General features: G+C 37.2%; 1 protein-coding gene across 3 annotated transcripts in view; it reads right to left on the minus strand.

Moving 5' to 3' along the window:
• Positions 1-725: 725 nt before the first annotated feature.
• LOC125035123 (hypoxia up-regulated protein 1-like) overlaps positions 726-23,157 on the minus strand; it is a 23,300-nt gene continuing 868 nt past the window's right edge. Inside the window, exons 2-19 of one of the 3 annotated variants that reach the window (XM_047627296.1) lie at positions 19,388-19,530; positions 19,011-19,276; positions 18,504-18,678; positions 18,127-18,335; positions 17,759-17,945; positions 17,499-17,648; positions 17,106-17,303; positions 14,089-14,276; positions 13,440-13,539; positions 13,169-13,292; positions 11,913-12,240; positions 11,289-11,454; positions 9,724-9,861; positions 6,135-6,260; positions 5,307-5,414; positions 4,962-5,175; positions 4,085-4,207; positions 726-3,063 (exon numbers count right to left, since the gene is read on the minus strand). In XM_047627296.1, the coding sequence (XP_047483252.1) occupies positions 3,035-3,063; positions 4,085-4,207; positions 4,962-5,175; positions 5,307-5,414; positions 6,135-6,260; positions 9,724-9,861; positions 11,289-11,454; positions 11,913-12,240; positions 13,169-13,292; positions 13,440-13,539; positions 14,089-14,276; positions 17,106-17,303; positions 17,499-17,648; positions 17,759-17,945; positions 18,127-18,335; positions 18,504-18,678; positions 19,011-19,276; positions 19,388-19,522 (2,964 nt within the window). In that variant the 5' untranslated portion in view covers positions 19,523-19,530 and the 3' untranslated portion in view covers positions 726-3,034. Of the gene's footprint in view, positions 3,064-4,084; positions 4,208-4,961; positions 5,176-5,306; positions 5,415-6,134; positions 6,261-9,723; positions 9,862-11,288; positions 11,455-11,912; positions 12,241-13,141; positions 13,293-13,439; positions 13,540-14,088; positions 14,277-17,105; positions 17,304-17,498; positions 17,649-17,758; positions 17,946-18,126; positions 18,336-18,503; positions 18,679-19,010; positions 19,277-19,387; positions 19,531-23,157 lie in introns of all 3 variants that reach the window. The other 2 variants (XM_047627295.1, XM_047627294.1) reach the window with 2 other exon arrangements.

Consider the following 23,157-nt stretch of genomic DNA (forward strand, 5'->3'; position numbering starts at 1 on the left):
TTGATTTTACAAATCTCCGGACAAACTTTTGACCAACCATCCACAGTCCATGAAAAAGCTCGAGCCTATGTGTACATACAAATACATTTATACATTATATATATATATATATATGTATATGTGGTGTGTATATGTGGTGTGAATATGTGGTGTGAATATGTGGTGTGTATATGTGGTGTGTATATGTGGTGTGTATATGTGGTGTGTATGTGTGTATGTGTGTGTGTTACATACACATACACAGACAAATATACATATATCATACATCTGGCTGTGTGTGCTCCCTTTTGTTTCTCTCTCGGTATAGAAAAATGCTAAACGAAGCAATGGTAGAATGTATCCCAATTATATACCCAGGGGAGAAGTTGGGGAAGAATTTTAGTCAGAAGAGGAATTGCAAAAAGCTATATCTTGTACAGTGAATACGGACAGATACAAGCACACCCCTACATAAAAGCCATGATGGAATAACATTCCATTTAAAAAAAATTCTGCTTGGAGGCCAAAGTGGGCTATAACTCAAAAAAAGATAAGTAAATATATATATATATATATATATATATATATATATATATATATATTTATATATATATATTGTATAAATGTGAACTCAATAATTAGACTGTCTTGAACTTTGAGAGGAAATGGGGGCAGCCTAGGTTGGAACCGGGTAGGAACTGGGACAGTTTGGAATAGCAAGAGGAGGACAATGAGAACCACAGACGTAGCTTGTATGAGGGAGTATTTACTAAGTCTTTTTTCCATTACACAAAAAAAGGAACAAAACAAAGGATAAAGGGGTGTTCCTATAGGAAATTGTCAGGGCACATTTCAAGAAGAATGCTTTTAAAAATCTTTGGTGTGCATTAGAAAAAGTAATATGTGATGTTTGAGCTAATATTTTGTAGAGCAATAAACAACTATTAATAAGAGGAAATATATATTTTTTCTTTGATCAACTTTCAAAACAAAATCACACATTATTAACAGATATCATTAATAGTTTCCCTTTAAATTTGTAAAAGTTGAAATGACAATAGATATACAGGTAAAAACCTCCCTAAGAATTGCAGATAATCTTAATCAATTTTTTGATGAGGTAATGATCAGTTTAGGAAGATCATTTCAAAGGTATCTGGTGAAATTTAACAAATGTCAATGTACACTTGTTATGTTATAGCAATCTTACGAATGCCCAACATTACCTGAAATGTTCTGCCTGAGTATTTTCTTAAAAGCAGGAAATGTAGAGATAAAGTCATTCCCAAGTTTACTTATTGGATTTTAAATGTCATTTCATCCACTGAAATGAGCATCATGGCCTTCTTCCCTTCATAAATAGACAGATCCTTATGTTGTTTTAAGTTTTCCTCATTCATTTTGTGAAGTAAAAGCAGCTAGTCAACATCTCACATTACTTTTCATTTTTATTGAATTATCCAAGTTCTCATACACACACAACAAACTAAAGATTACCTCAGTCATACCACATACAGCACCCTGAAAATACCTTAGGAAAACAAAAATATAAAAGCTGAAGTGTACTAGAAAAGTAAATAAATATGTAAATGAAAATGCAGTTAATAAATTCACTGAATATGATAAAAATAAATTAAAAGTGAAGTCTGATTTCCTACTTATTACTATACCCAACATTCATAATAATTTACCCAATAGAAAGATGCAATTATACATTTCTGGTTATCTGTATAGTTACTGACCTGTTTCATTGCATGATTTTGCCACTTGTCTAAGATTCAATACAGACAAGAGAAAAATGGTGTTCCTCTTGAGCAAAATGTGTTATGAATCAAAAACAATGTAAATGATTATATACACCAAATGCATTTGGGCAACGCCTTTCTCCTACCTTTACTTTTTTAAAAAATACAATACGATCTCCCAACAATTCATGGCTTAGTACCTTGCACACAGCTTGAAATTAATAAATTTCACAGTTTCACATCTTCAGCCTCAAAACAAGTCAATTTTCAATTTTTATATTTGGAATGTCAATAAGTTCTCTAGCAAATAATTCTATCTAATAAAAAAAAATTTACCCTTTAACCAATACATGACCACTGTTTTGTTCAAGAAAGATCTGCACGTTTGTATTTCAAACTGAATGTTCTATACTACCTGACTTTCCCAGAGCAGCAGCATGCATGGGATCAGAATCTTTACAATAAACCTACATGTCACTACTAAAACAGATCTACTACAATCTCTTATGAAGATAATAAATAATCTCACTCTTGATTCAAAAGAATATGCAATATTCTTGTTGTATGATAACTCTTTTAACACTGGAAAAATAGTATTTCAAACCATCAACAACATTTGCAAAATGTTTTGCTGCTTTAGTGATCTTGTAACTTCTAGTTTTGGAGATACAACTGGCCTTGGATGTAAATCAGATTTATGCTTTGCAAGATGCAACAATACCTAAAATAATTTTATCTGACTCTTACAGTATCAAACAAACAACTGGTAGAGGTCTCTCCACAAACTTCTCAGGAGTTGGGGAAAAGGAAAGGAGAGAATCAAAAGTGTAAAATTTACTTCTCTGAAATGGGCAAGAAATTCCACATTTTAAATACTTTTAAACAGACACCTAATAACTTAACAGTGTTCAAAAACAGGTATGTCACATTTCGTGACTGCTCATTGTGCAACATGACCACTTTGAAGTAGGAGGGAAGAAAGGAGTGATTAAAGTAACAGGGCCATCTATTGAATGCTGTCTCTTCTATTTTTACAGAGGTAGCCAAGGGAGGAAATCTAACTTAAATCACTGTTTTGGGAGACGATTTGGCATGGCCAGGGTACAGGACAACACAAGTCAATTTATCATACACAAGGGTCTTTTTTATTTTCTGAACACAGACCCATATGTCCTTCCTGCACATATGCCAATATAGAAGTGCATCTTGAAAACAGACTCCTGTTGTATCAGCATCAATGGACCTTGATAATTATTTTACTTGTGGTGCCAGAACTGCTGCCCAGGGAGTGTTCTATAAGACTGGTCTCATCACAACTCTACATGACTGCTCTTGTCATCTGGAAGAAGAAAAAGGATGGGCTATTAAAATGAGGTACATGTGGACTTCTAAAAATAATAAAAATAAAGATTAAAAAGGCAAAAAGTTTAGCTAAAATAATCTCTTAATCTTGGAAAGTAACTTGGCAAAATTAAAGGAAAGAAAAATGTCTATCAGATCAACCAGATGTATGAAGCAACAGCACAGTACAAAACTGTCTGTGTCAACCACCTGATCAATTCTGTAATGTTTTGCTGTTATCCAAAGCTGCATTTCTCCCAACACACCTGATGCCAGCAGGGTGGGTGAACAGCATGTGGATGATAAAAATGACTATGGCGGATGACAGATACGACCAGATGGGATTTGGGGGAGTCATCCATGGGGGACGGGGGAGAGCTGGAGAAACAAGAGTGGAATTCGAGATACAGCAGTCGAGTGCAGACCTAACAATTCTAATTGTATTCTGACTTTCTGGACTACTGTTTTGCATAGGTCATAATCTGTATGTTATCATGTAGTCAGCAACTGAATGTCTCTGCAAAGGAGAGGCCGAATGGAAGGAGTAGTAGCCTCACTGAGAAAAAGACAGAACGATAGAAAGAGAACCATGAGAAGGAGAAAGAACGAAAGAGACACCAGAGTCTTTTATCAGCTGATTGTTAATTCAGTACAGATGATCTCTAATATACTGCATTTCAAATAAAGGGTTTGTAAGTCTGAGCTGTTACAGCCTGTGTACTGGAAGAACTATGGGAAAACTAGTATTCTCTTAATTGGATTCTAATCCACATTCCATATTTATTGTACTCCCTCCCTCCCCAAACTCTAAAGGTATTTAAGGACTACATCAGAGTGGAGGGCAGACAGATCCTTCTCCTTTTTTGAGCTTTGCAACTCAACAGGGAAGAAAAAAAGAAAAAAAAAAGAAAAAAGAAAAGAAAAAGTTTATATTCAACAAACCTAAACTAGAATGAATATAAGAACCTTTTTAATTATTCAAAAACAACAATGCATATTAGTATAAACAACTGACTTACCATCTTCCTCATTTTCTACATCTATATCTTCTTTCCTTCTGTCTTCCTCACTATTATTTTCTTCCGATTCCTCTTCAAAGACATAGGGAGAGTCTGCATTCTCCTGTACTTTGGGTTCCTCCTCTGTGGGGAGATAAGATCAAAGGTGAGTTCCTCACTCTCTCTCCCCCTCTCTCTCAATAATGGTCTCATAATCCAAAATAACAGGTTAAGTAACCTATTTTCAGTTGGAAGAGTAAAACCTAAATCAAATTAAAGGCAAAATTCTTGCTGACCTCTGGGCACATTTCTACATGGCTGACGTAGAAATTCTATTCTCTTTAATCACCCACTGATGCTGGGTACATGAATTGTCCATTGTAGTTTTGTTTTATCAACAGATGGCTTCACAAACCCTCAAGTCCCTATTGCTAGGCCTACCTGCCTACCTATTTACTATTCTTTGAATTTTTTGGAAAGTTTTTTATTCCTAATGAGGTTTTCATTATCAATGTTATTATGATGATTACTGACAATCATTTTCATAATGTTATGAATTATATTGGTAGTAATATACCAATTTTCTTTCCCAAAATTCAAGGATAGGTGTATGCAGGTGAGATCTGGTAGGCTTACTAATCAAGTATGGAGTCCAAATGTAAACAAAATCAATATACTAAAATTATGGACAACATCTATACATGGGTTAATGTAATACTGGCATTCTCAATATGATGTATATTGTTGAAAAGAGTTACCAAAAAGAGTCTTGTAACTTTCATGTGTAAGGTTCCCTACATGACAGAGCATACAGTGCTCAGCAGCCCAAAAAGCATTTTCCCCTTCGCATCTCTTTGCTGACTGTAAGGGCAAGCAGGAACCACTGACAAGAACTCACCTGTAACAATTTTCTCATTTGTATCTTTTTGTTCTGTGTCTGGCTTGGTTTCCCCTCCACTTTTATTTTTTGAACTCTTTGAATTGTCTGTGTTATTCTTCTTCTTGCCTGTTTCTTTGGCCTCCTTCTCTGCCTTTGCCTTTGCCTTTGCCTCAGCGGCTTCCTTGTCCTTTTTGGCTTTGGTGATCTTGGCTTTATTCACAAGATATTTGATCTGAAAAGGGAAAAAAAAAACAATAAAAAGATGATCAACTCTATCTGGTGCTTTGTAAAAATAACAGGCAATTGGTTGATATCAATAATCATCTGCTGCATCAACTGCAACACTTTGTGCACTAATCTTACCTCACGATCCAGTGCTCCAAGCTTCTCCCCAATATCGTTCAACTTCAACTTGGGATCATCAGATAATGCCTGTGCCTGCTGTTGCTCCTCCTTGTCCTCCAGCCATTTCTGGAAGAATGAAAACATGAAAATTTCTTTCATAACTAGAATGTACTTACACATTCACCGAGATTATTTCTTGGGGCATAAAAAGTTTTGCATCTTACATACAAAGATTTTAATTTCTGGTTACCTTAGACATACCACACAGCAGACTACAAATTCCAAAGTTCTAAGTTTCTAAATGTAATTTGTCTCCATGGTTAAGGAAGGTAATGGGGGTAATAACTCAAGACTGAAGATCTCTTTGGAAGAAAATTTGTTTGACTGTATAAATCATATCCATAGAGGACAACAGAAATATACCTCAGTAAATATATATCCAACAAGAGCAATGTGGAGCAATGAGGCAGGTGGAGACATCGTGATGACTACTGCAGGACCTGACATTGCTCATCACATTTACTTTCATAAATGTGATGATAAATCATGTTTTGCTTTACTCTTAGTATTTCATCTCAATCTATTTTCTGGCTTATAAAGTATATAAAGCAACAAATATTTACATCTACCACCAATAACTTTGTGGTTGATACTACTCTAGATTACTGATATTTAGCACAAAATAGGCATTACCAGTGCTTTGCCATTTTTTCCCCTAAACCACAGGTTCTGAAAACCAACTACTCTGCATATATCCTGTCCTGTGCTTACCAGACTAGTGAGGTCCAACCTGTACTTAAAAACAAACATTTTCAAACATTCTGGCAAAACTTTACACTGACAAACCTGGGTATCCACGATAAGTTTATCCATGGTGTCGATCTCCACATCTGTGAAGAACTGCAGCTCTGGGGGTGCAACTCTGGCCCGCTGCACAAACTCGGATGACTTGTTCATCATGTCCGTCAAGGCCTAGGGAAGAGCAACATTTAAACTGGAGCCCTAGATCTGTCTCCCTTTTCTCTCTATCTATCTATCATCATGTCTCTTCTTGTTTCTATAACTATCTATCTGTCATTGTCTATCTCTTCTCATTTATCTATCTAAAAATCATTGCCTGTCTCTTCTCTTCTCTCTTTTCATCAATCATTCTCTGGCTCTTCTCTTTTCTTCTCTTCTCCTTTCTCTATTTATCTATCATTATAGAATAAAACATTTTGAATTTGAATTGAATTTAAATTATTACTATTTTTCTTCATTCCCCTCTTTCTTATCTCTATGCATCCCTCTCTATCTCTATAGGATTCATCTTCATCTATTTATCTTTCTCTTCCTTTTCTTCCTTTTTCTGCTTTTTCTCTCTCTTATCAGTTTTAGAAGATCCACTTAAAACTAGTCAGGTTAAAGCTGTCATTTCTCAGCTTTATTTGGTTAGTGTTCGAGTAATGTGTTTGAATTAAAGTAAAGGAGGAGGAGAAGGGAAAGAAAGAGAAAGGAGGAGGAGAAGGGAAAGAAAGAGAAAGGAGGAGGAGAAGGGAAAGAAAGAGAAAGGAGGAGGAGAAGGGAAAGAAAGAGAAAGGAGGAGGAGAAGGGAAAGAAAGAGAAAGGAGGAGGAGAAGGGAAAGAAAGAGAAAGGAGGAGGAGAAGGGAAAGAAAGAGAAAGGAGGAGGAGAAGGGAAAGAAAGAGAAAGGAGGAGGAGAAGGGAAAGAAAGAGAAAGGAGGAGGAGAAGGGAAAGAAAGAGAAAGGAGGAGGAGAAGGGAAAGAAAGAGAAAGGAGGAGGAGAAGGGAAAGAAAGAGAAAGGAGGAGGAGAAGGGAAAGAAAGAGAAAGGAGGAGGAGAAGGGAAAGAAAGAGAAAGGAGGAGGAGAAGGGAAAGAAAGAGAAAGGAGGAGGAGAAGGGAAAGAAAGAGAAAGGAGGAGGAGAAGGGAAAGAAAGAGAAAGGAGGAGGAGAAGGGAAAGAAAGAGAAAGGAGGAGGAGAAGGGAAAGAAAGAGAAAGGAGGAGGAGAAGGGAAAGAAAGAGAAAGGAGGAGGAGAAGGGAAAGAAAGAGAAAGGAGGAGGAGAAGGGAAAGAAAGAGAAAGGAGGAGGAGAAGGGAAAGAAAGAGAAAGGAGGAGGAGAAGGGAAAGAAAGAGAAAGGAGGAGGAGAAGGGAAAGAAAGAGAAAGGAGGAGGAGAAGGGAAAGAAAGAGAAAGGAGGAGGAGAAGGGAAAGAAAGAGAAAGGAGGAGGAGAAGGGAAAGAAAGAGAAAGGAGGAGGAGAAGGGAAAGAAAGAGAAAGGAGGAGGAGAAGGGAAAGAAAGAGAAAGGAGGAGGAGAAGGGAAAGAAAGAGAAAGGAGGAGGAGAAGGGAAAGAAAGAGAAAGGAGGAGGAGAAGGGAAAGAAAGAGAAAGGAGGAGGAGAAGGGAAAGAAAGAGAAAGGAGGAGGAGAAGGGAAAGAAAGAGAAAGGAGGAGGAGAAGGGAAAGAAAGAGAAAGGAGGAGGAGAAGGGAAAGAAAGAGAAAGGAGGAGGAGAAGGGAAAGAAAGAGAAAGGAGGAGGAGAAGGGAAAGAAAGAGAAAGGAGGAGGAGAAGGGAAAGAAAGAGAAAGGAGGAGGAGAAGGGAAAGAAAGAGAAAGGAGGAGGAGAAGGGAAAGAAAGAGAAAGGAGGAGGAGAAGGGAAAGAAAGAGAAAGGAGAGGAGAAGGGAAAGAAAGAGAAAGGAGAGGAGAAGGGAAGAAGAGAAAGGAGGAGGAGAAGGGAAAGAAAAAGAAAGGAGGAGGAGAAGGGAAAGAAAGAGAAAGGAGAAGGAGAAGGGAAAGAAAGAGAAAGGAGAAGGAGAAGGGAAAGAAAGAGAAAGGAGAAGGAGAAGGGAAAGAAAGAGAAAGGAGGAGGAGAAGGGAAAGAAAGAGAAAGGAGGAGGAGAAGGGAAAGAAAGAGAAAGGAGGAGGAGAAGGGAAAGAAAAAGAAAGGAGGAGGAGAAGGGAAAGAAAAAGAAAGGAGGAGGAGAAGGGAAAGAAAAAGAAAGGAGGAGGAGAAGGGAAAGAAAAAGAAAGGAGGAGGAGAAGGGAAAGAAAAAGAAAGGAGGAGGAGAGAGAAAAATAAGAAGAAGAAAAAGAAAAAAACAAAAATTAAGGAGAAGAATCAGGAGGGGGGAGAACAAAACAACAAAAGACAAAAACAAGGAAGAGTACAAGAAGTAGAGCAAAAAGGGGAGAAAAAAAAAAAAAAAGGTAAAGAAATAAATGAATCCTATTCCTCTGCAAACTTAGTCCAGCAACCTTAGACATGGATAAAACCCACATTTCACAAAGGAGAAGTATGCAAGAGAGCCTTAACCCTAATGGCGACGGGTCACGGCTATCGCCATCATAACAATACGCCCGATTTGAGGCATGCGGCTGTCTGCAGCGGCGCCGCGCCAAAACGCCCCGAGGCAATGATTCGGCTTGATGTACCGAATTCACGCGCTCAGAGTTGGCGCATTGCCGCCGTTCGCCAGAGCGTAGATTTTTAAAAAATTTTCTATACCCAACGCCATTGGGTTAAGAAGGAGCCATAGCCATGGGGGAACCGCGGTGACAGAAGTTGTTAATCCCTGAACCTATGTAACGAAGCCTGAGGCCTGATCTAATACAGAAATGATGCGCAAGTCCCCAGTGCCAACAAAAACAGAAAACAGCCAGAGTAAAGGAAGAATAGTAATCATCCGAGAAGAATAGAAGCCAGGAGAGAAGAAAATAAACGAGAGGAGAATGGTTATTGGTAACTTGCATGCATATCTGATATTCCTTCCTGTGCTAAACTTCTCCCTCTTCTTTTTTTTTTTTTTCAATAATATGATGAATTTACAATTGAATGGTATACTGATATGGGATATGAAAACTATATAAACTGAATAGTTTTTATTTCACTTTAGTCAAAATATTTACATACTGCTTAGGTTTTTATATCAAATGTGCTAAAAATATATATACATCTAAGCAACATCTTTACAACTATGTTATTATTTACAGCAATCATACTTAAATCTTGTCCAGCACAGGAAGGAACTAAGGGAAGGGAAGAGGGGGAAAAAAAAAGGGGGGGGGGGAGGGGAAAGGGAGAAAGTACTATCTTTCATTCCTTTGATTTCGTGAAGTGCGATTACGCAATTTTGCATCCACGGGTGGTTTGCGGTTAGTTTGCCAAGCTGAGGGATCAACAGCCCTCATGTTCCTCCTAAGAACTCTACCTCTGCCTTTGAGGTATTCTATAAAAGGGGACAAGCAAGACCAGAGGCGGGTCTGTAGTGCAAAAAAGCGTGTGAAAAAGTTATCGTGGCCGCCCTTTTCTCTGGCTTCGTGTGAACACGTGTGCAAGTCTAACTTTGATTTTTGGTCCCAGTAATGCACAACGCCTAAACAGAGTGCACAGATTAGTAAGAGAAACAAATATATCAAAATCGTTTCAGTTCTTGCCTGGACAGCTTCCGGCCGGTTGAGGTGCTCATAAACACGCTGCTTGATTGGCTCAAACAGCTTGGAGAGCTCCTTAAACTTCTCCTTGTAGACAGAAGCCTCCATATCTGCCCCTTCATCGTAGATCCACTCATCAAGCTGAGAGACAGAGAAGATAATAATAAAAAATAAAGTATATATACAATAATGATATACAATCTTCAATATTTTTTTTAATCCAAAAAAATTAAACAAAATACACAAAAAAATTAACAAAAATGAACAAACAAATTCATAATGGTGTTAAATGACATGCATGTATGCAAGTGCACATGCTAGCACACAAGACCTAAAATCTTCCTCTGTCCGCAATTTCAAAAGAAATGTTATTCTCAAACAAAATTTACCCATTACTGCCAGGTAATCACTACCTACTGCAATCTTTTACATAGATGGGCCTACAAGTGCTTAGCCATGAAGGAAGAGTTTTTTTAGTTCTCTAATTTTATAAACCCCCTTGGTTATAGGTGATATATGATGAAAGAGAGGAAAAAAAAGTAACACAAAAGAGAAGACAAGAAAGAAAGAAAAAGAAAGAAGACAAGAAAGAAAGAAAAAGAAAGAAGACAAGAAAGAAAAAGAAAGAAGACAAGAAAGAAAAAGAAAAGACAAGAAAGAAAAAGAAAAGACAAGAAAGAAAGAAAAAGAAAGAAGACAAGAAAGAAAGAAAAAGAAAGAAGACAAGAAAGAAAGAAAAAGAAAGAAGACAAGAAAGAAAGAAAAGGAAAGATGAAAAGAAAGAAAGAAAATGAAGAGATGAAAAGAAAGAAAAAGGAAGAAAAGACTTGTCATGAGTGCACTAAGCCCTTGGAGGGTGATTAGACTGAGTAGGCCTTCAGGATGGGGCTCCTGCATTCTTTTCATTGGTAAACGTGTGTGGAATGTACCATCCAAGATATATGCCTGGAAGAGTGCCAGCTCCAAGCAGGACACTTTTTCCATACTCAGGACATTATTCCTGCCCACAATGACCTGCAGTGCAGTATGTATTACAGAAAATTTAATATTAAGAAAATATTCTAAAAAATGATAGTTATAAACTATAAAGAGATGATATGGAGTGTGTGCAATGGAAATATTCTATAAACATTTTGGTACAGCCTATCAAATGAAAAATATAGACTTTGGAACATGGCAAAAAGCAATAAATGCTTATGCAGAAAAAGCAATAATAAAACTGCAAAGGGGACGTAAGCAGTCTTGACACTGTGTGGGTCAAGCTTACAAGCCACACTCTAGGGATAGGTGCCACTCAAGTAAAGCTAATGCCAGGATTTTGGGCCACGATTGGGCAGTCAAGCGCCTGGATCCAAAGGGTTAACATCAATCTTGTTATCATCATTGGTATGATTATTGACAATACTAACAGCAATAATACTAATAATGATAATAAAAACTTTTTGAAATTAAAGGAAGAGTAAACAGGTGAGACAGAACTAGTAACTGACTGTAACTGTATTCCTGCCATCCCAGAATTTGTATGTTAACACGTGTGGAAGCCCTTTCTATCCAAGAAGTATACCTACCGTTGAGCACATTTCCCTGATGGCCACCCTTTGATCATCCGTGGAGGCCTGTTCATAGTCATCCTGGTAGAGCTTGTCTTGTGCATCCAGGATGTAGCTCTCCAGGTTGTTGCGTGCAGCTTCCCTCTCATGTCGAGCACGTTCAGCTGCATTTATGTCCTCCAACCTTTGAAAAACTTCCAGTTAGGTTTCAAAGGTACTTGGAGATATAGAATGCAATTTAGACCCTAAACAGGAGGCAGAAGGTAACAAGGTGGCTCTCTCAGGTGGGAAAGATCCACCTATTTTGGACACATTACACCACCTGCTCTCCCTTATCAGGTAGTAATATTACACTATCAGCCATTGAAAGGTTAAACTACTAGAAAAGTTATAGAAAGAAAAATTTCTTCTTTTAAAAATAATAATATTACAGTTAAATATAGATGAATATGAAGATTACATACTATCCCCCCCCCCCAAAAAAAAAAAAAAAAAAAAAAAAAAAAAAAAAAAAAAATTGGTTCTTTTTAAGGTCTGGCATTCATAAATTTCCTTATATACTTGTAGTAACTTAAAGGAAGACAATGAAGGTGCAAAATAGGCAATCAAAACTAATCCAGGATCAAAGTTTTCCCAACTCACTTTTTCTTGGAAGCGGCCATTTGTTCCTCCGTCATGTCTGGGACGTCCAGATGGGTGATGGTCATGTTCAGCTCCTCCTTGACTGTGATCTGCTTTGGCTTCAGCTCTTTCTCTCCTTCCTTCTTTTTGTCTGTGCCTGATTTCTTCTCATCCTCCTCTTTCTCTTTCTTGTCTGTCTTTTGGTCATCTTTCTTGTCTTCCTTGTTCTCTTTCTTTGCCTGATTGTCGCCATCTTGCTCCTTTTCTGTGTTGTCTTCTGTCTTGTTTTCCTTGCCCTCTGCATCTTCACTTTCTTCTTTCTCTCCACCTTCCCGTTCTTGTTCTGCTCCTGATGAACAATAAATTAATAAAACATAGATAGTCTACAGAATTTGCTATCACAGGTAAATCAAAGTATTATCAAAATATCACTTTAAATAAATGATGTCACTAAAAGAGTATTTTTTTAACAATTGTTTTTTTGGGAATTTTTCTCCTTTACATCTTGCCTTTAACATAACATCTGGAAACTCCTTTCCTTCACATAAATTCACAAAGTATCTCTAAATCTATCTACAACACAAAAGAAAAAAAAGTAGAGAGGTCCCAGAAACTCCACTTCTGAAAGCAGTCACCTCCACTTCCTAGTTCACCGCTGTAGCATTGCCAATATGCAGATCACCAGTTTTATCTCTTTATCTGATAGACATACATTGTATTGGTAAGTGTTTGTATACGAGAGTTAAAACTGGTGGTTCAGATATTAGGAACACTGAAGTGGTGGTTTACTTGGAAGTGGAGGGGACAGCATGATCAACCTCCTCCTTAGGAAAAATATCAAAAATACAATAGTCAGCACATGCCCACAATGAAAGGTAATGATAAAGGGAAATCTGAATTGAAACCTCTATGACCATTCAGAGTAAGAAGATGAAATAGCTTGTGATAACAGAGCGATTACTTTGTTCCCAGTGCAAAATCACAGCCACCTCAAAGAAGTCAGGATCCTTTTGTCTTTATAATATGGAATCTACCAATACAGTCTAAATAAACAAAACATATCTATAAAGTACATATGCCTGTGGAAACATACACACACAAATTCTTTATTCAGATGTGCATGTCTTTATAATATGTATCACTTTATCTTTTTTGGTTCATATCAGTGATCGGATTCAATAGTTCATCTACTTATCAATAATTTCAACCATTTAAGCCTCCTGACTTCCCTGCCATGCCATACCCCTCACCTGCAAAGAGCTTACTGATGGTGCTACCAAGTTTTGAGAGCGTTGACTCCTCCTCTTTGGGTTTGTCTTCTTCTACCAGCACGCTTTTCTCAAATACAGCCTCCATCATGCTCAGAGCCAGCACTCCTGAGTCATCCATGTTGAAATGGGCCTGTGATATGGAAATAACTAGCTTATAAAGGCTGCCTCTTAATCTCAAAACAAAACAAAAATTTAAGATGTGTGATAAAAATAACCTAGAAAATACAATTCACATAACCAAATTCCAACAAATTCAGCAGTATCAATGATTATATACCTTGATGCCCTTGGGCTCACTGCCCTCCTGCTGATGCTTCTGGAAGGCGGAGGTAACTCCCGAGACCAGCACATGGGAGATATTCTCTGCATTAGCATTCCTGTAATGAAAGGAAATGCAAGCTTCATTAAAAGCAAGGCTCACTGGGATTTCCTAAAATGAAATCCTCTCTTTGCACACATGCACACACAAAAAAGTAGGTATTCTTCTTATTAAATCTGTACATAACTATCTTTATAACCGTGATCCTTTGTACATGACACCAAATGTCCATATGCTTTTCAAGATTCTAGTTTACCTCAAATTTAAAAACCAACATTAAAGTTTGAAAACAGGAAAAAAATTTTACAAAGAGGAAAAAACAAGAAAAAGGAGAAAAAATGAAGGTGAAATGAAAGTGGAGCAGAGGAGAGTAGAAGAGGAGGAAAAGATAAAGGATGACAAGCATAGAAGGAAGGAAGAAGGAAGAAACTAAGAGAGAGAGCGAGACAGGAAGAGGAAACGGTAATAATAGTAGAAGAGGAAGCTGACAGCCAGGATAATTCACAGATGATAATGAGTAAAAGGGAATAGAAATAGAAATAGAAAAAAAAAAAAAAAAAAAAAAGGCAGAAGTGAAGCAGACACATGAAAACTAAACTGCACTCACCTGAGCTCCTCCTTAGAGAGCTGAGAAAGGTCCCCATAATTAACATAGAAGCTAAAGTCTGCAGTATGCTTGTTGAAGGTCATAACCTTCTTCTGTGGGTAGTTGTTGCCGAATGCAAAGAGGGAGCGCTTCACCACCTTGGTTGAGGTGGAGCCATCATCATTCTCTACGTGGCGCTCAAAGTCAACCTGAACCGGGTGTATGTGGAGATCAGTAAAAGGTTGAATATTTGGTCATCACTCATGGGTGTCCCAATTACAATAAACAATCTAATCTATAACTTTTATAAGAATTCACTCGTCTAAAAATGTCTCTTAAGATACGAGGTAAAATAAGGATGCACAATTTTATGAAAATAGGAATTAACCCAATGGCGACGGGTCACGGCTATCGCCATCATAACAATACGCCCAATGTGAGGCGTGCGGCTGTCCGCAGCGGCGCCGCGCCAAAACGCCCCGAGGCAATGATTCGGCTTGATGTACCGAATTCACGCGCTCAGAGTCGGCGCGCTGCCGCCGTTCGCCAGAGCGTAGAGTTTTTTTTTTTATTTTCTATACCTGGCGCCATTGGGTTAAGAGAAAAACATCACTTTTGACTTTTTAGCATGCAAACTCAACCTTTTCTATATATGTATCATAGTCTACCTTGAACATAATTATGGAGGAGAAGGAAAGCCTGTACAAACAAAAATATGATGAACATTCAAAGGATTCCTACTTGGTCTATGTTTATAAGAATATACTATTCAGTCTCTAGAAAAAATAACTACTTTTCCAACTACATCATAATGAACTGCAGTCTATTATCCTCATGTTTTTCTTTTATTGATATAAAGATGTTACCCAATACATATAACTAGCCAGTTTTTATTAATTTCAGAGAAAGTATTTTTCACTTATTATGGGTCATTACAGAAATTATCACAATTTCCAACTTGCTTGAATCACAGAATAAACAACAACACTGTGCATGATTTAAGGATAAAAGGTGCACTGACTAGAGGCAAAACGAACACTTTATCTATGCACAAAACAAGATCACATGCTTAAAAGTATGTGCCACCTCACATCAGAAGTGCTAACATGTCTAAAACTAAAAGTTATCTTGACCCTCACCAGCAAATAAATAGAAACTTGCTTTTTAAGCTTTCACTATACCTCATTTCATATGCTTGTACAATTCCTATTAACAAGAGGCAAGTTTCATGCAGCAAAATAAAGGTAAGGTACATTTTCATATGCTCTCCTCCTGTGTCTGCCTGTCATATCATGTTCTAACCAATGCTGAGATGAGAACACATGGTGTTCACTGTAGTATTTTGTGGAATGTACTTACATATAGATGGCTCCACAAATGCTTAGCCACCAAAAATTCAATTAGTAGATCTACGGGACCTTACCTGACTTCCCCTTTCCTTGAGGTTTCAGGATTTTTTTTTCTAATGCTTTCAATATAATTGCTGGTATTATTATTATTGACATTATAATTATCACAGTTCAATAACCCTTGCTGCTGGGTGGCAAGTACATGCTATGGCATGCCTGATCTATATTCCAGTTGACATGTGAATACATGACATGGTTCACCAGTCCATTTTCTGGGAATATGTATGGTCATGCCACGCACCCAATAGCAACGACACGATCCCCAAGCAGCGGGGCCTATGCCACTATGAATACAACCCGGGAGAGGGATTTCGTATAGGGAAACCACTTGGCAGTATTGGCTTAACAATACTAAATAAAAAGTAAGATTTCCAAAAGCAAGGAAATGGATAATCAGGCAAGATAAGTAGGATTGATAATTGACTCCTTGGTGACCAAGCACTTGTGGAGCAATCTATAAGTAAATACAATTAGTAGACTAAACCTACAGTGGTCATGACATATACATACATGCCATCCCTGGTGGCATTGGGTTAATATGCCTCAATCTGTCTGTGTCTCAGACTGCATTGGTCAGTCAGTCTGTGGTATCTCAAATTTCTCTCAGTGTTCCTATGGTCTCTATTTATTGTATATACATTTCAGAGAGAGGTTATTTTGTACTGTTTACAGTGGAATAGACAGTTTCCAAAAATATGGATATATCAAAATAAACAAGGGAATAAAGAATCCCTTTGTCGTTAAGATTCCTGCTTCTCTAAATACATCCCTAAACTAAAAACTCCATAAATATTCAGCTTATTTACAGATATCTAGACATCTATAAACTGCTTTATTCACATCTATCTACCATTATTTTATTTTTTTAGACTACCTTATAAAATTTAAAGTCCACTGACCAAAGGTAAAATTTTATTTGCATATAGAGCTATATTCCTCCCATTTAATACCATTTTTAACTTCCCTTGGCACTGGTAGCTTGTCTTTACAAATATTCATTCTTGTCACAAATCAAGCAATTATTTGTACCAACACCTGATATGATAAAAGCAAACTCCACACATTAATCCAAAGATGATTTCCTCTCTCACCAAATGCAAAAACTTCTTAAGGATTCCGTCAAAGAAGCCTCCTTTCTCTCTCTCTCTCAACGAGTAATCATACTTGGCATGTATCTACATTTTAGGAAAGTGAAAAAAGGTTGAGTTTTCTCTAACCCAACTGATAAAAAAAAAAAGTTCTGATTTGATTGATTTTCAAGCAAATTACATATTCAGACCTTCTATGTTGACATGATATACATTTCTTGAGTTATCAAGTGCTACAAAAATTCAAGAAACCTCATAATTTGCAGGTATTCATGGAACCCTTTTTTTTTTTTTTTTTTTTACCATTTTCAGTATTTTGAATGCATACCAAGATATTTTTTGTTAATTATCCAAACCTCATAAGAAAATAAATTCATAAGATTCCTGTACACAAGCTGGAAATACAAACTGCATTAGTAATTTACAGGAAAATGAAAACATGCGAAAAGACAAGGGCTCCTAAAGTAACATCAACATAGCTTGCTATCCCTAGCTTAATGAACCTGCTGGTTAATATAAACTTGTAAAGGTGACTAGTTACCTCAATAGGGAAGACAACTGCTTCTTTTACATGGAACTTCTTAACCTTAAAGCCCTGACCAAGGTCAGCTGCACGATAGACTGCCCCCATTGCAGCTGCTTCATCAGCATTGATGTTTTTGCCGAGCTCTCGACCCCAAACTCCTTGCAGGATAGACTGAATTTTGGGTATTCTGGTTGCCCCTCCAACAATGATGAACTGTTAGGATGAAATAATAGGGAATTATTCAGAGAATCTCTGGCAAATCTAGAACTGAAAATATAAAAAACAATATTATTAAAATTGGAAACTTTTATAATCAATAATCTTCAGCATTCAGAATTTGCCTAGACCAAGTATTTTGCAGTTTGCCAAAGAAATGCTGCAAAAAATATTACTGAAGCTACTGCTTACTTGATCAATTGCTGAGATGTCCATGGCAGCAGAAATCAGTGCAGCATCAATGGGAGCTTGAACCCTCTCAAACAATTCTGTACACAGCCCCTCAAATTCTTCTCGATTTACATGTAGTCTGAAGTCTTCTTCATCAAGAAGTCCTTCTATCTGTATTCCAAAAGTAAGTTACAAAATTACGTTTCATATCAAAGAACATAGGGTGTATATGGAGTTTATCATGCACACCTATCCACTCATCTTGTAACAACATCACTGACCTGACTCAGATGTTCAGAATTTGCAGAAAGGACTTTCTTTAATCTGCCAGCTTCCTTCATGAGCTTTGCCAAAGCACGGGGAGATTCCAAAACATTGTTTGGAGTCTTCTTAATTTCATTGAATTTCTTGGCTAAATAATCCCGGAGGCGCATTTGCATTTCCATTCCGCCTAATGTGCGATCATAACTGAAAATTCATGGCAAACTATAAATCTTGATACATGATGCTGATTTAACAAATATATCAATTTATACATGGACTGTTATATTCCTTCCACTTACAGGAGTACCTAGATTTCCTTAAATACAAACTGAATCCTAAAATGCCATAATACAGCTTAGTTTAAACAAACTGCAGTAAAACTTACCCTAACCCTAGTACAGTGACTTGAGGATTGGTCTCTGTGTATCCTCTATCCTTTGTTTTAACCGTCTGATAAGAGACAATGGTTGCTATGGTTGAAGAGGCTCCCATGTCATAAAAGAGGATGTTATGGGCTGTGGCATTGATCTCTTTTCGTCTGAACATACCATAGTTCAGGGCAACTGCTGCATTGGTCGACATAAGGGACAGAACCTAAATCAAAATAAAGGTAATAAATAGAACAGTTTTCATTCCCTTATGGCACATGTAATGTTGGAAAATTCTTTCACATTTCCACAACCTCATGTGATGATTAATAATACCCCAAATTAGTTATCAAATTTGATAAATACAAGGGTAGCATGCCGTTGATTCTCCTACCTTCAGTCCAGCCAGCTCAGCTGCAGTCAGCATGGCTCTGCGCTCAACTTGGTTGAAGAAGGGAGGGACTGTGATTACACAGTCCTTTATCCTTTGCTCAGTGTGGGCCATTGCCATGTCTTTGGCATAGGCCAACATCTGAGCTATCAACTCCTCCACTGTGTAAAGTGTGTCACTAGAAGGGGAGAAAAAAAAAAAAAAAAAAAAAAAAATACCGATTACATAACATAATAGACAAGTAAAAATATACCTATAGCTCATGATTTGGGATCACAGTTTATCATGTGAAGACAACTTCCAGGGAGTTTATTCTACGTTTTTATAGTAATGGCAAATTTCTAGGCCTTGATTTCTGGCCACAGTCTTTTTTATGTCAAATCTTTGTGGAAAATAATAAAATTTAAAGACTTTCTTAAACTTGTTTGTATCAAAATGTTTTTCAACTATAGGAGAGTAATAACTAATTTTTACACTTATGATTTGTTGTTCACTCTTCCCTATACTTACTCATTATGTCTAAATACAACAGTTCCTCTCTCAGGATCAGCTTCAATGTTATAATAGGGGAACCGCTTTTTATACAGCTCCACAATAGGGTTGTCTATTTTCTTTCCCAGCAAGTCAAGGAGATAGAAGTAGTTATTTGCTGGGAAGCGAATGCCAGTTGTTAAGGCATCCTCTCCAAATGTTCGCTCTCCATTTCGGAAGGACAAGGCTCCAGGGGTCTTCCTTTTAGACTCTTTGTTTAGGACTATTTCCATGGGGACTCCCGGCTGAAAGAGCAATTGCATGTGCCTCATTCTTTTCTCCTAAAACTTACAAATGTGACAAGCCACAAATTATTTCAATCATGCCAAGAAGCCAGAACATCAACAGCTACTTACCGCTACAACAGCAACCTTTATCCACTCTGACCCAAAGTCGATGCTCATAATGGTGACACCACTGGAGCTTCCTATGACACCTAATAACACTAGAAGGGACAAGCCCATTGTCCATCGCACATCAGGCACCATCATTGTTGTGTCTGCAACAGAATTAGTCATTAGAGAAACTTTTTTAAGGAAACAATATATAGCAAAGTTAATTCAGCCCTGTACATGATATTCTAATGATCTAATTTTTCATTTTTACAAGTATTCTTACATGTTCCTAAAAATATCACGATGACTGAAGCTTAAATGCACTACTAGGATTATGTTTTTCCAATGGAAAGAAAAATGCAAGAAAAATACTATCATAAAAGATAGTAATAAGTGAAAAAATTGTGGAATGAAATGTAATCCAACATTGATAATGTGTAAGACTGCAAATATTTTCTGGCACTGTACCCAATATTCTCTGGAATGCCAATCTACAGAACTTTTCAAAACCCACATTATAATTGCACATCCTGCAATCTTGATTACTGCCTTGCACACTGTTATATTTGCCAACATTACACTATGTAGGCAGTATAAAAGTAAATTATAAAGAAAAAGTGTAGTTATTCACTCATGAGAATCATTAACCCAATGCCGCCAGGGAAAATTAATGAAAAGTGGGGAAAATGCTGTACTCAATGTCTCTGCACATATATGGCTCTGCTAGTGCTAAGCCACAAAGGAGTCAATTAGTAGACCTTGTGACATTACATGATTTGAATTGGCGGGAAAAACATTTTTTACTAGGGCTATGAATATCGACAGTGTAATTAGTAACAGCAAAATAAGATAAGATAAAATATTTTCCTAAATCAAAGAAAAGGGTAAACGGGCGAGACAGGCAGTACTCTTAACTGGCTCATTGGTGACTAGTACAAGTGTAGCCATCTATGTCTGAAAACAATCAAACAAATAACTCACATAGCACGTACGTACACGTCATGCCCGTCGGCATTGGGTTAACCTAATGCCACTTACATGTCATACCCAATGTGAGTTTAGTTTATTCATTGTTTTTACACAGGTGGCTCTGCAAGAGACAATTAGTAGTGCTATCTCACTTGTTTACCCTTTTTCTTAATTTTTGAAAATATCTTTTACTGCTATTAGTAAAGTTAACAACATTATAACAGCTATAATATTATCATCATAATAACAGATATCATTTGTTCAAAACAGGGAAAAAAAAAAAAAAAAAAAAAAAAAAAAAAGTGAAATCAGGTGAACTCAATTTTTACCAATTTACTACTCTCTGGTCACTAAGCATTTGCAGAGCAATCTTTTCTAGAAACATTTCACAAAACAATACTACTGTGAGCATTACATTTTCCTGGCAGCAAAAATAAAGAAAAAGAAAAACAAGTCAAAAAGACCAACAAATTTCCTTTTGTCCATCTAATTCTTAATTCAGTTCTTTTAAAAAGCAATGCCAGAAGCCACAGAGTACAAGGTGAAAAGCTTCACATAAACAGAAACTGCTGGTGTATCCAGACAGAGCAATATTGGAATTTGTGATTCTACCATTTACCTTCCCTTCTGTAGATTAGGCTAACTTCTATGTGTCATTTCAGTTCCTATACATTGCATTATATTTTATTTTTCTTCACATGACCCTTGTGTACAAAAACCTACAGAAATTCCTATACACTACCACTGAAATACCCATCATGATGAGTTGGATTTTCATGGTGGCTATAAGCATGCCTGGCTTTAAGAGGTTAACAACCAAGGAAAGATTATATCAATTCAATGCCACCAGGTCACATCCATGGGAAACAGGTTAACACTCATACTGGTAAGTTATATGGGTTACTGAAATACCAATATGATATGATACATTCTAGTAAGCTTTGCTAAAATGCAAAAATGAATAAAGTATTGGGATTCCCGGGAGAAATGCCCCAGCTTGTTTTGTTGCAGCTCCCTTCCCCCACTAATGTTATATTAGAAGGCCTAATATACCCTCCCAGGTGAGGGTATATAATAATGCCGACTAATTTACTCCTGGTGGCTGAGGACTTGTAGATCTTACTGTGTATATATATTTCACAAAAAAACACAACAAAGGGTTCTATGTGTTCCTGTAAGATTTATTTTACCATTTTTGGGAGTCTACATCTGTATATGTTCCCTAAAAAAAATCCATCTTTAACCCCTTGGTGACAGGTGAAGAAAACTAAAAAAACTCTACGCTTTGGCGATCAATGGCAACGCGTCGACTTTGAGTGCGGGAGTTCAGTACATCAAGCTGAATCACCGCCTCATAGCGCTTTGGCGCACTGCCACAGCGTACAGCCGCACACCACATTTCGAGCGGTTTGTTATGATGTCTAGAGATGTGACCCGTCGTGAAGGGGTTAACACCTTATACAATTTAGAAATACAGTGGGGCAAGGAGAGAATGTTAAGATCCCAAAAATTAAACAATATTACTTTATATTGGAACCTAAATGCTTCAGTGTTATATATATTAATAGTTAAAGTATAGACCAATGCATGCTTTATCACAAATCCTTGGATTTCAGTGATGAGACCATCATGTCATGAAAAAAATTGGCTAAGGGCCAGGGTGACGTGAATATGCTGTAATGAAAAATATATGAGAGAGAGAGAGAGAGAGAGAGAGAGAGAGAGAGAGAGAGAGAGAGAGAGAGAGAGAGAGAGAGAGAGAGAGAGAGAGAGAGAGAGAGAGAGAGAGAGAGAGAGAAACTGCTTATGCAGAAAGAGATAACACTGGAAAGGGGAGGTAAGCAGTCTTGTGTTCATTTGCTAATTCTATATATTTATCAATGTGAGTTTACTTGCTCAATTGTTTTTACACATATATGGCTACACTTGTACTAAGTCACCAATGAGCCAGTTATGAGTACTGCCTGTCTCGCCAGTTCACCATTTTCATTGATTTACCAAAATATTTTCTGTTATCTTATTTTGCTGTTACAAATGTTTATATTTTAGTGATTATAATGTTTATAATAAAAATAACAGCATCGCTATTCATAGCACTAGTAAAAAATGTTTTTCCCACCAATTCAAGGAAAGATCAAATCAGGTAAGATCACACAATCAACTAATTGACTCCTTTGTGGCTAAGCACTGGCAGAGCCATCTCTGTGAAGATATTTCACAAAAATATAAAAAATGAGCACAGCATTTTTCCCATTTCTTATTAATTTTCCCTAGAGGCAATGAGTTAACTGACACAAGTAAAGGATAATAGTGCAATCAGATATTGTGGCAAGATAAGGTATTGTTTCAGTTTCACACTGCCATATGGTACAAGGTAAAGTTTGCCTGGAATGGAGAGAATGACAGAAAAAAAGTTGTGTAACACAATAATTTATTATATATTTACAGGAAAATCTAATGACACAATCAAAGAAAGGGGAAAAATTGATACATGAAATAATCTGCACAGGCAAAGAATAACAAGATGTGAAGAATTTACGTCAAGACAAAGGCCACACAGCAAGCAAGTCCACAGCGATTGGGGTGCATGGGTATGGGAGGCAGAGCCCCTGATGGCAAAATACAGCAGTTAGGTGGGGGTCTCAGGGGCAAAGGGTAGGAAGGTTTTTGGTTCATATGGAGATTTCTGTGGATCCCATGGAATGGCTGGAGTAATTGGAACTAAAGCTCGAAGGGGTGTAGTAACATCATAAACAATTACCAATCGTCTACTTTGAATCATATAATTTACAGTGGAAAACGAGATTGACACACATTACACC

This window comes from Penaeus chinensis, chromosome 19 (assembly GCF_019202785.1).
Source record: "Penaeus chinensis breed Huanghai No. 1 chromosome 19, ASM1920278v2, whole genome shotgun sequence".
Taxonomy (NCBI): domain Eukaryota; kingdom Metazoa; phylum Arthropoda; class Malacostraca; order Decapoda; family Penaeidae; genus Penaeus; species Penaeus chinensis.